The sequence below is a fragment of the Lissotriton helveticus genome, chromosome 2_1 (genome assembly GCF_964261635.1).
Source record: "Lissotriton helveticus chromosome 2_1, aLisHel1.1, whole genome shotgun sequence".
NCBI classification, from domain to species: domain Eukaryota; kingdom Metazoa; phylum Chordata; class Amphibia; order Caudata; family Salamandridae; genus Lissotriton; species Lissotriton helveticus.
The window spans coordinates 1,062,649,112-1,062,661,630 of NC_136059.1; the positions used below are offsets into that span (position 1 = coordinate 1,062,649,112).

General features: G+C 41.6%; 1 protein-coding gene across 1 annotated transcript in view; it reads left to right on the forward strand.

The window, feature by feature from the left end:
- Nucleotides 1-12,519, forward strand: part of PRUNE2 (prune homolog 2 with BCH domain) — a 1,307,647-nt gene that overhangs the window by 1,033,995 nt on the left and 261,133 nt on the right. Inside the window, exon 10 of the mRNA XM_078677810.1 lies at nt 5,579-5,679. Coding sequence (XP_078533936.1) covers nt 5,579-5,679 — 101 coding nt within the window. The remainder of the gene's footprint in view (nt 1-5,578; nt 5,680-12,519) is intronic.

The following is a 12,519-nucleotide window of genomic DNA, read 5'->3' on the forward strand; positions in this document are numbered from 1 at the left end:
CACACACTCAGACTGTTGTGTTATTTTTTTCACTGGCTAGGCTTCACAAACAAGGCCAACATGTCACTTCTCTGCAAACTACAGACATAATCCTTTTTAGGATGGTATTTAACACAGTAGCAGACAAAGCCTATTCCGACCAGGAAAGGGCTATGGCATCATAGAGGCTGCTCTGTGTTTATCAGACATCATATGCTCTATCAGTAGGAATGATCATGACATTTTTGGGGGGTGATCTATTGCATTGATATACTGCCGCACTCTCAGCTGCACATGCATCCATTGCAGAAGTGTCTTTCCAGGCAATGGTCCCAAGTGATGGGTCAAAGGGAAGATCTAGTGTTGGTAGAGTCCAGAGTTCAGAACATTCTCAAATGGTAGAATGACAGGAACTTTTTACTGGGCAGGCCCTCAATTGCAGATGACCATTCGCACAGATTCCTTACTCGCAGGGTAGGAAGCACATATAGACAGCCTGACTGTTTGGGGCTGCTGGAAGCATCAGAAAATGCATATCAGTTGTGTTAGAATCTACAACAGTCCAATTATCATTCAGAGCATTTTACATGTTAAATCACTACAATACACTACTAGTAAACAATCAATTAATAGAAACAAAGAGATACTCACTAGCCTCAGTCTTAGTTATCAGCATTGGCATAATTAATATAGCACTGGGCCATTCAACATCAAATTCTGCTCTTAGTGGTGCATCTGCTATGGATGGGCAACAACTTTATGGGCCTATTAAGCAAGACATATCACCAAGTACACAGTTTTACAAAAGTAATTTCAGAAATGGGTGACACTCGCAATCGATCTGTTTGCCACATCAGAAAACGCAAAATGCCCAAGCTTCACCTTCAGGTACCCACATCCACTGTCTGTGGAAATGAACTATCGATACTTTATTGATAAACTGGTAAGGTATATTTGCTTATGCTTTTGTACTACTACCTCTGATCATTTATGTAGAGAGGAAGTTGATACAAATGTCCATGATGCTCATTCTCATGCCTCCTGCTTGGGCAAGGCAGCCATAGTACTCTTTCCTGTCCATCCACACAAGAAGTTAACCCCTGAGATCAGACATATTAACTCGGCATCAGTGTCAACTGAGACATTCAAATCAAAAAGAAACGAACTTTGCAATTTGGCACCTGAGGTCTGAGAGTATAGATATCTGCAAATGCCACATGAGTGTATGCTTATTCTGTGAGATAATCGCAAACAAACTGCACACGCTTGTTATGCTGCCAATTCTAAATGATTTGTCCATTATTACACAAACAATGTCTACAAGTAACAGTTCGGGATATATATGATACCATTTCTATTCACAGAAATTAGGATTAGCATACACATTTGCTAGGGTTCATTTAGCAGTGGTGGCTGCTTAAATGCAAAACCAGCCACAAACATCGTTATTTCAGATTTCAGTGGTCAAAGCCTTCATGGAGGACTGTAAAAAACACCATGGGACGTTAATCTAGTTGTCACAAGAACCATTTGAGCTATTACATGCTTGTCAGATGCAATATCTTTCATAGAAAGTAGAATTTCTAGTAGCAATCACTTCCTTGTGTTTGGTTAGTGAATTGCAGGCCTTATTATTGAAAGAGTCTTTTATCCAGATTCATATGGATCAGGTTGTCCTAACGAGGAATCTGCAATTCCTGTAAAAAGTTATGTCCCCATTTTCCCCAGATAGCAGCAGAATTAGCACTGCACATATTGCATGTAAAGAGAGGTCTAATGTATTAGACCACTCTATGAATATCAAAACCATTTGCAAGACAAAGCAACTCTGTGTCCCTATGTAAAACACCACTTGGGAAATCTAGTCTCCAAGTCGGTCACTGCACGGTGGATAGCTAAGTCTATTGTGATATGGCTACACTAACGCCATATATACTTTTCATACTCTGCCTAGAGCACATTCTACTTGCAAAAAGGAAACCACAATGGCTTTCATGGAAAATATAGCACTTTTAAAACACATTTTCGGCTCCTACGAGATCCACACCACACACTTTCAGAAAGCATTACTGTGTGAAAATGTATGCTCGTCAAAAGGCATAAGTTGGACAAACTGTCCTTAAAGTGTTATTTCACACATCTGCCTGATCCACTCGCAAGACTCCAATTAATGGGTAGTGTATTGCTTTCCAGACTATGCATGACATGTGATACTCAGCTACATATGGTTGAAACATAAACATGTTACTTACCTTGTAACTATCTATTTGTAGCTTGTAGTGCTGTAGATTCACATACACCCACCCACCAGCTCATGCTTCAGATGCTTCATATTACACACATTATAGTTCTGACACACTGCATATTTAGACATTGAGTGCCCTTCCTCACTAACTTCACTCATCTTTTGGGGAACATAATCACAAGTGGAGTCTTAGTCCTGGTGCAATGTGGGATTCAGGGAGGGAATCACAAGTTATCACAAAACTTACAATAAAAAAAAAAACAGCTTGCAGCATCAACAACCATTACTAGATGACATGACCATACAGACCAGTGAATCTACAGCACTAAAAGTTACAGAAAGTTCCAAAGTAAGTAATTTTTTTCATTACTGGAGTGTAAAAAAAGATCATTCTGGCGTTTAACCAGTTATATTCATTGTGTTGTAGGAACTAATATTTTAGATATGAAGCGAGGTTGTGCCTCTTTACATTACAAAGAACAACTTGCAAAGCCTATAGTTCTGGCCTTGCCAAGCTGGTCCGATGCTTTATTAAAAAATATATATATTTTCTTACATGTGCGACAAAAAGAAAAAGAAGAAAAAAAAGAAAACGGGTTTAGACGTTTTAGGCTATGTTTGCAATACTAATTTTACATTAAAAAATACCCCAATAATATATCATTTTAGTGGAATGGTACGGTGCTTCTTAGCAGGCAGGTGTCCTAAGAACAGCTATACCCATTGCTTTTTAGTTTTAATGCACATTAAAGGAAGTTATGATTCTTATTTGTGCAAAGGAAAGTTACTATTGGCTTTGATTTACTGTAACCTAAAGGGTAGTTTGATCACCCATCCTTGATTTAAAAAAAAAAATGAAAGCAGGATAAAGAATGTCAAAGTAAATAATCATCCCACCGGTCCTGCACTGAAGAGCACTTATTTTTAGGTGGATGAGCACCTCTGATCAGTTAAAATGCTGTCCATTACAATACAGTATATGTATGTATTTTTTTTAACTCTGTTGTGCTTTTCAGTTTTGTTAGTGTTCTTATAGGTTCACATGTGCATACTAGAGGTCATTTACGTGCAAGGAATGCATCTTCGTAGTGCACATTTTACAATTAAGTTATTTTGCCAATCTGTAGGTTCACAGCTGGATCTTTGTATGATATTTGTGGGGACTCAAGAGCTGGTCGTAGCTGAAGTAGCCTTCCTGTATTCCATCTGTTGAATTGCAGTGCAAAATGAGGAAACAATGCAGCATCATCTTAAACAGTTATTGTAGCAAAAACATAGAATAACAGAAACAGTCCTTGTCTAGCGATATAGTATAGAGTGTGTGGCATTGCCAGCAGGCATATCATCGGTTGTGTCTGCTGTCATGCCAATGGTGTAGCATCCGTAGCATCTATGGTGGGTATGTGCGATGATGCATGATCGGCTGACGTCCGCTCAAATGAGTGAAGGCTGTGAGAACCTCGTTTCACCTTTCCGCTATGTAGTATTGTCTAAGTCCTCTCCCTTCCTTCCTCAGTGGCGTGAGGTGTTCGCTTGAAGCCCACCTGCCTTCATCATGTGTCCATCTCTCTATGACAGGAATCTCTGTTTCAATGCATAGCAAAACTTATTTGGGCTAGCACCAGGGTAAATCCATGACTCTGGTGTTGGATCTATTTGCAGTTGATCTGGGGAATAAACCCAGCAAGCATATCTCAGGAGTATGTCGAAGGCCAGCATGCTCTACCCTGTTTGGGCTCGTGGTCACTTGTTCTTCTAAGGTCCACAAGACCTCACATCGCCATACCATGCGTAGGAAGTCTGCATCTGTTTTATCCTACCATGAGCATTTGTGCGTGTTGACCTCCATCATTAAGTTTATTCATCTGGGAGTAAGATAGGCCGAGTGTAAATAATTGAATTGTGTGTATGTAAATCTGACGTTTCTGTAGACAGTATGCGAATATACCATAATCTAGTCCCATTCCCTATGCATGAAGTCCCTGCCCAAACATTTTGCCCACCTGTCCCTATCGTCTTGTACGGAGGGCTTGTGCATGAGTGATTTGTAGAACCGGAGGATCAATTGAGCACCCTCTCCCAACATGCAGTGATTCATAGACTTGCGTTTCTGTATCGTCTGGGACCCACATATCCTTAATGGCTTTTCTAGGTGACCCATAGTTTAGAAAATATGTGTGGGGCAGTTGAATGTCAGTTACCATCTTATCCATAGACAGGATTTTCCCTTCTTTGTAACATTCTCCTATGGTCAGTGGTCTAGTTCCCTCCCAACAATGTAAGTGATCCACCCCATGCAGTGACCGTCACCACAATAAGCTCTCAATGGGGATAGTGGAGGTGTACATAGGGATCATTTTGACTTTAAATGCACTACTATGGCAGCATTTGAACGCCACCTACACTAACTCAGGCAGTAGATGGAGTCTCGTGTTCCTATGAAGGACGTGGGCCAATAGGACTTTGGTCCTCTTGTTACCATAAATGTATATATATGTCAGAGTTGGCATTTTTTATTTATGCGTATGAATGCATGTGATTAAAGTGACAGATGCCGATTCTTCTTGCCCAGACCATAAAAAGAATTCAAATACCCTTTATATGGGAAAATGCATGATCTATTATCTAGATTATTAAGTCAGCCAGGACCGTTTTTTATCAAATGGAACATGTATACATGATATATTTACTAATTGGGGCGTCCATCAGCTCTCTCCTTTCTTAAGTCCGTTGTTCACATTGTTGTACCATTCATCACAGCATGCAGCATGAGGCAATAGGCCAGCCCACTTTATTGACTTACCTCTCTGAGTGATGGCATTCAGCTCTTTCACTGTGTGCACTTACAATCAAAAAGTAATCCCTTTGTCCAAGTTTACAAAAAGCATTCACAAACGACACTGACAAAGCCAAAGGAAAGCAGCGGGCACCAGACCTAGTGCCTTTGTCAATCCTGACCTCCCCACTGGAATAATATGCATTGTGCTTTTCAAATCTTTACACACCCCTTAACTTAAAAAAAATACTATACTCTCAAATTTGGCTCCCTGTAAAACCTAGATACGTAAGTTAGCAAGAAATATGGAATTACAATGAATACATTCACACAAACACAGCGAGTTTACCCAGAGGCACGGATACGTGTTTGGTGTGATCGTGTGTAATAAATCATTTTACCGAGCAATGCAGAATGTGTGGCAACTCAATTAAAATACTGGCATTCTCATCAGGCCGCTCCTGCTTGACATATACAATAGCCACACATGAACATGCCCGAGCACACACGCACGTTTTAATAATGCCCTCTTTTCTCTGTCCGCTCTTATTGTTTGTATCTGTGTTTGTTTTGACCAGCTCATTCCCGGAGGATGTGGGCATGGACGGCCGTGCTGACGCAGGGATGGAGCTCCCTCTCGACGACGGCGAGCTAAGCCCGGATTCGGAGCTCAGGCGAGGTAGGAGGCAGCAGAGTTCGTCTCTACTCAATTATGCGCGTTCTTTCTCGCACTCTGTAATTTATTCAGCGGGAAGCCTGCTTCCCGTGATAGTAAGTCATCGTTTGGGTGTTAGAAGCAAATGGGTGTTAAATGGGCTTTTTATAGGCACTGCTCTAGTTCACTTGACATCTGATAATAACGAGGTGTTCTGCTCTAGGGTCTCGTTATACGAGGTCTGCTCATGCAGAGAGGTCTCAGGAGGCGGAGCCAAGTCAGCAGGTGGTCTCCGCAGCCGCCTTTATCATTATCCGGAACCTGGCTGGCGAGGACCGGGTGTTTGTTTTGACATGTCGAATGCACTCTAAGGAGTTGTAAATAAAATCTGTTTACTATAACATTGCTCGTGCTTTCGATAGATAGATAGATAGATAGATATGTGCATCTTTGTGTGTGTGTGTGTATACACATATATACACACACATATATACACACACACACATATATATATATATATATATATATATATATATATATATATATATATATATATATATATATATATATATATACATACACACACACACACACACACACACACACCCCAGGGGCAAAACTAGACCCAAACTTCGGGGGGGCTAAGACTCACAGCCAGGGCTGGCCCCAACACTGGTTGTGCACGGTGCAACAGTCTGTTTTTGGGGCCCCTTCTGCCATTTCCTCCTTCTCCATGAATTCCCTCACTACCACTCACCAACAATGCACCTCATCTCTCTATGGCCCCCCCTTCTGTCCAACATTTCACTTTTTCATAGGGCTACACGTAGTTTACTCACACGCAGTTCTGTGATCTGCCTGGTACACGTTCTTTGTAGCAGGCACATTAGCCCTCTGTGCTGTGTGGGTGACAGGAGTGCCCATGTAAGCGAACAGTGTGAGAGGAGGGACTGCAGGGTGAGTGAGGTGACCATATGAATTTGGGTGCAGATGTAAGTGCAGAGTGGGACGAATGAATATATGGTTAGTGATGGGCTTGTTTGAGTGAGATTGTAGTGTGAGCAATGAGGGGGACAGGTCAGTGAAGTGTCACATGAGTGCAGGGTGAGTAGTGTGCTCTTGTGACTGTAGGGTGATGTACAGGGTGAACAGCGCAAGAGCATTGTGAGTGCAGAGTGATCACTGTGAGTTCAGAGTGAACAGTGTGCTCATGTGACCGCAGGGCAAGTGGAGGGAGAATGGTGTGAGTTCATTGCGAGTGGCATAAGTGCTGTGTGGTCACTGTGAGGGCGGGGTGAGCGGGTGGTGTGAGTGCATGGTGATCAGTGTGAGTACATTGTGATCGCTGTGAGTGCAGGGTGAGTGTGAAAGTGAAGGGTGAGAATGAGGAGTGAGTTGATTGAATGCAGGGTGCATTCCCAGACACAGTTGAAGTAACTCAGCATGTTATTGAGGGCTGGCGTAGGGTTTCAGATATAGGTTTAACTATTGCTGTGATATGGCATTATTCAGGGTCCAGAGATCGAGGGTGGGGGAAAGAAATATTACGCTCATCCTGCAACAAACTTCCAGTCTTGTGATTAGGGTTGCCAGCTCTTTATATTGACCTCCCAGACGGTACAATTATAAGCAGTCCCCTAAAGCCTATTTTCAGCACTTATCTTGGAACAGCAAATATAAATAGAATGCATTTTAATTCTGTTCTAGGGCTGCCTGGATGATCCATGACTGATAATTAAAGGGAACAAAGATTAAAAAGTCACATTACAAAGGAATACGTACTATTTTATTTATAACCCTATTTAGTGTCAAGACTAGGCCTTTGCAGGCTTTTGAAGCAACAAATGGCTGGATTTTGTTTGTTAACCCTACTTTATATTCCTTTTCATGAAATGCATTCTCACACTAAGGCAGTAAAAAGTAAAATCCAATTGTAAGGAATAGGCAGAGTGGGTGCCCAGGGGCTACTGGAACCAGAAAAAAACTAGCCTCGTCAACCAGTTTACAAAGGTATGTAAATATGCAAATAGTTTTTAAACACTTGTGAGAAACTCGGGCATGACGGAGATAAGACTCCAGACTCTGCCCAGCCGAGACCACAGCAGCTCAAGCTGCAGCCGCCCGGGCTGAGACATATGACGGGGCGGGGGTTGGGCTGAAGCCCTTTCAGCCCAATGGGCGCTGCACGCCTGCAATATATATATATATATATATATATGTATCTTTTCTCCTTTGGCCCGGGTTCAGGTTATGTCGGGCGCTCTCAGACGGTGCAGACGAGCCACGGCAGAGCCCAGCCGTTAGAAATGCATTCCTGTTTTCTCTTGCTCGTGCACTCCAGACTCAATATTTCACAAACAGCGATTACTCCCAAATCAGTGGTTAGATTTCTTTAATCATAACAGCTGTTATGATTAAAGAAATCTAACCACTGATTTGGGAGTAATCGCTGTTTGTGAAATATTGAGTCTGGAGTGCACGAGCAAAATTCTCCGCGGAGAAAACAGGAATGCATATATATATGTATATATATATATATATATATATGCAGGACAACTCAGAGGCTACTTCCAATCGCGCAGATCGGCGAAGCAGGAGACGGACCACAGACTCAGGTAAAGTGGAATTTTATTTTACAAAATGGGCAGCAATGACGCGTTTCACATATATATATATATATATTCAGTGCACGTTGACATTGAATGGAATGGTGCATTATGGACCTGAGGTATTATCCCTGCTTCAGGCACGTAACCACTGGGATTGTAAATAAGCTCACCTGTGATCAAGGCGTCAGGGAATGCCGAAACGCGTAAGGACATTTGAGCTCTGTTGCACTCGGTAAAAGACGAATAAAGTCTGCTGCCTCCTAAGAAGCTGTTTGGCTCTTTGTTTATTGTGGCAAAACCGCTTTCTTCCAGGATCTCCATTCCTGGCTTGAGTCCCGCCCTGCAGGAACGGAGGCCCCCCGGTAAAATGGAGGAGTGATCTGAATATATATATATATATATATATATATATATATATATATATATATATATATATATATATATATATATATATACTCCTTCCTTCGTATCCACAAAGAAAAACGGAATAAACTCCACTTGGTACATGCTTTAGTATTTTATTTTGTGCTTCTCGCTGCCATGACGCGTTTCGGGCTACCCAGAGCCCTTGATCACATATATATATTCACCAAGATACGCATATTTGGTGTTAAATATAGTGAACCTATACATACCTATATATATAATTACGTTGATATTTTAATGGATTATTTGGCTACAATATCTATGTAGCATTATACTTTTCCCATGGTATTCTGGTTGCACACTTGCACAATCACTTACTAACCACCATCCTCAGGTGGTTTGGAACAAAAAATACAAGCGCGACCACTGCCTAGTGATTGTGTTTGGCTACTTAAACAAGGTCTTGTATTTTTGATGATTTGATTCCACTGGTTTCGTGTTCCATGGGGCTAGTAATCTAATTAAATTTGACCAAGCTTGTCTTTTTGGCAATGAGGAATTTCTAAAACAGCTAAATTCTCTGGATGTATGGTCCAGGTGGCTTCATAGGGACTACTCTTGGTTTCCATGAATTCTGGTTTCAGCCTCTAGGAAGCATTATAAGCGAGGCATTCTATATTAAACTTCACTCAGACAGCAACAGGAATCCAGTGAAAATAAAGTCACAACGTTGAAATGTGGAATTGTTAACAGAATTTCTATATTTTGAGCCACTTGAAGCCATCTCATAAGGCTGTGCATGCAGCGCCAGCATGATGTTTATTACCACAGGCTAGACCCCTATAGCAATTGCCAGACCTGCTGTGAATTAAAAGCAGATTAGATACATGTAACTTGATGCATTTAACGGAATATAACATTCAATTTGTTGCTAACCTCATTTTCAGTGACAGATGATTTTCACTTCATAACTCGATGTACCCATCAAAACTCCTAAAAAGTTTTCATGAGACCCACATATAGCATGCACTTAAGGCCTTTGAAGAAAATTAAAATGATTACACCTATAACTTAATAGCAGTCAGATATTTGACTAACTCATATTGCCTAAGGGGTCATCAGTAGAGCTGTAGTGGGGTGGGTCATTGGCAAAGAATATGCACTTTATCCACAAATAGTTGATATTAAGTACCAGCACAATATATACATTTAACAGGACTCTGCAAAATGGGGGCACTTGAATACCCTGCCCTTGCTCCCTACTGAAAGTGGTGGAAAGGTGAAGGACTTGAAGGTTTTTCAGAGTTGAGCCTGGCCAAGATGGATATAATGGTAATCAAATCGATTTTTGACTTAACATTTGGTCTAATGGGAAGAAGTTATTTCAAATAAAAAGAAACTTCCCTTTCCAAGAGAAGCAGTTTAAGATGCCCCTTACAAATAACACCATTGGGTAATGCAGAGAGTCATTGTAGTAATCTGGCTCACCTCAATCTGAATAGGTTTAATAGCTTTATAGATTCAACAAGAGGGGAAAAGGAGAGCAAAGACTCCTATCAAACAGGACTGTAGGAAAGTAAACAACAGCATCAAAATAGGTGAGGGCAACAGGCTAAATTAAGGCCCAGGTGCTATTTAAAGGGAAGTTATCTCAAAGAGTGCCAAAAAGTGCATTTGGGGCAGAATCCTGTTTATCAGTCACAGTGGTTCCCTCCCTTATGTTGTCTGCTATTGAATGCAGATGGCTCCCAGGTGGCTGATGATCCAGGACACCTCAAATGCCATGTAGTTAACCAGGATGAGCTTAGCTGGCATGGCTCATTTGTAGTCTGGGGCAGAGGAGAATGCCACATGAGGAGGAGGTAGCATTGAGCTCTGAGAGCATTTCATTATTACATTGAGTAGCACTATGTTTTGCACTCCATGCTAAAAATCTGGAGTCCTGAGTTCAGGTAATGCCAGCTGGTGTATGCAGTGCTGTGCTCTAAAAATCTTACTTTGCACTGCATTTGCCTCCTGGGAATCAGCTATTTATAGGTTGTGCCCCTTACCTCCAGAGCTGCATTTCAATGTCAAGGATAAAGTCATTTTGTAATTGTAGGTTTTACAGAATTTCCGCCAGATTTTCAACTTAATATTAGCTGGGTTTTATGAGTTTCCTCTGCTCTTTTGTTTACCTTTGTACCCTTGACTAGTCTTCTAACGTGATATAGGGCCTGTGCTGTCCTCTCTATTTTAGTATGTGGTTTTGTAGTTCACATAAGAAAGGTGGGCAATGCACAGCGTGTTGATTGAAAAGTTTCACAGTTCGTGTTTTTTTTATATTGAATATAAAGGTGCTCCAACTGGAGGCGTAACCGTCCGTTTACGCCAAAGTGTAAACTAAAAATATGTGTGAACAAATCAATGCGCACATCCCAGTATATTGGGCACTCCCTCTGGTTCAAAGTAAGACTCCGATGAATTTCGAAAATTTATTGGTTTGAATTAAATTCAAACCAATAAATTTTCGAAATTCATCGGAGTCTTACTTTGAACCAGAGGGAGTGCCCAATATACTGGGATGTGCGCATTGATTTGTTCACACATATTTTTAGTTTTGTAGTTAACCTCAATTGAACACCTTGACCATTTTATCTTTTCTTAATATTCTCTTTCCAGATAAATTGGTGTATCCACTGTCTTTTTTAGCTTTGACTATTCAACTCAATGGTATTTTGTGAATGTTTATGTAAAGCTGAATCTGTGTTTTAAGAATAATTTGGTATTCAGTATAGAATGCTTGCTGCAGCAGATTTAACATTCCCAGAGCTGTTAATATTCCAGTTAAAACCTGTTAATTTAAAAATAATAGGTCTTTATTTATGGGTAGGAAAGGTGGAAGTACACTTACAAATAGGGGCCCAAACATAGCCATAAAGTCGTAGACCTCCCTGGGCTTGCGTGTCAGCACATCGATGTAGGAAAGTACCCCTTTTTGTATGGTCACCCCACACTTTTTGCTCCATATACTGATGGTTATGCCTCTGATGGTGCACTGGAGCATGCTGGCAAGACCCCAGTGCCTGTGCTCTCTCTCCTAAAGCTGTTATGTTCGGCTTGATAATCCCAAATTTGTAAAAGATTTACCCCTTATATGTACCTAGTATATAGTACCAGGGGTACCCAGGGTTTTGGTGATAACAGAATCCACAAGGCTGCCACACGAGTTTTTGCCTCCCTGGGCGACCCATGCAACATACTAACAGCAGGCCTGCCATTGCAGACTGCAAGAGCAGTGCAAAGTGCTGCTTGAATTCAACTGTGTCATCACCATATGTGGCACAGTCAATCTACACTGCCTTTAATGTATGCACCCTTAAGGAAGGCTCCTCAGCCCAGGAGGTAGGATGCATTGTATTAAAGGTGTGGACATATAAGTGCAAGCCTATGTTTCCCTAAAGTGGCGTTCCCCATTGGAAACCACCATGTGTGTTGGCGGTCCATCGGATAATATGGGCTGTCAACCGGGCGCCCTCAAGATTGGCAGCTACATTATAGTACCACGAAAATAAAAAATGTTTGGTATCAAACAACATACCTTCTCATCCGGGTGATGTGTCATGCACCCAGAGGGCACTTTAAGGGTTACCCCCTGGTTGCCCCCCGCTTTACTGTACTCTTGTTGACCAGCCCATGCTTTTCATCATCTGCTGCCACCCAGACAGGATTCTGACCTCCTGTCAGGCAGTGTGATCACTCCCAGGAGTCAGACAAAAAAGCTAGGCAGGAAGGAAGTCACACCTCCCTCCTCCCCAGATGGCTAGTGAATTTGCACATCGGAGCACTGAGCTTCAAAGGCTACACCGCCTCTGATTTGCATCAGGGCTTTGCCCCTGAGGAGTAAACA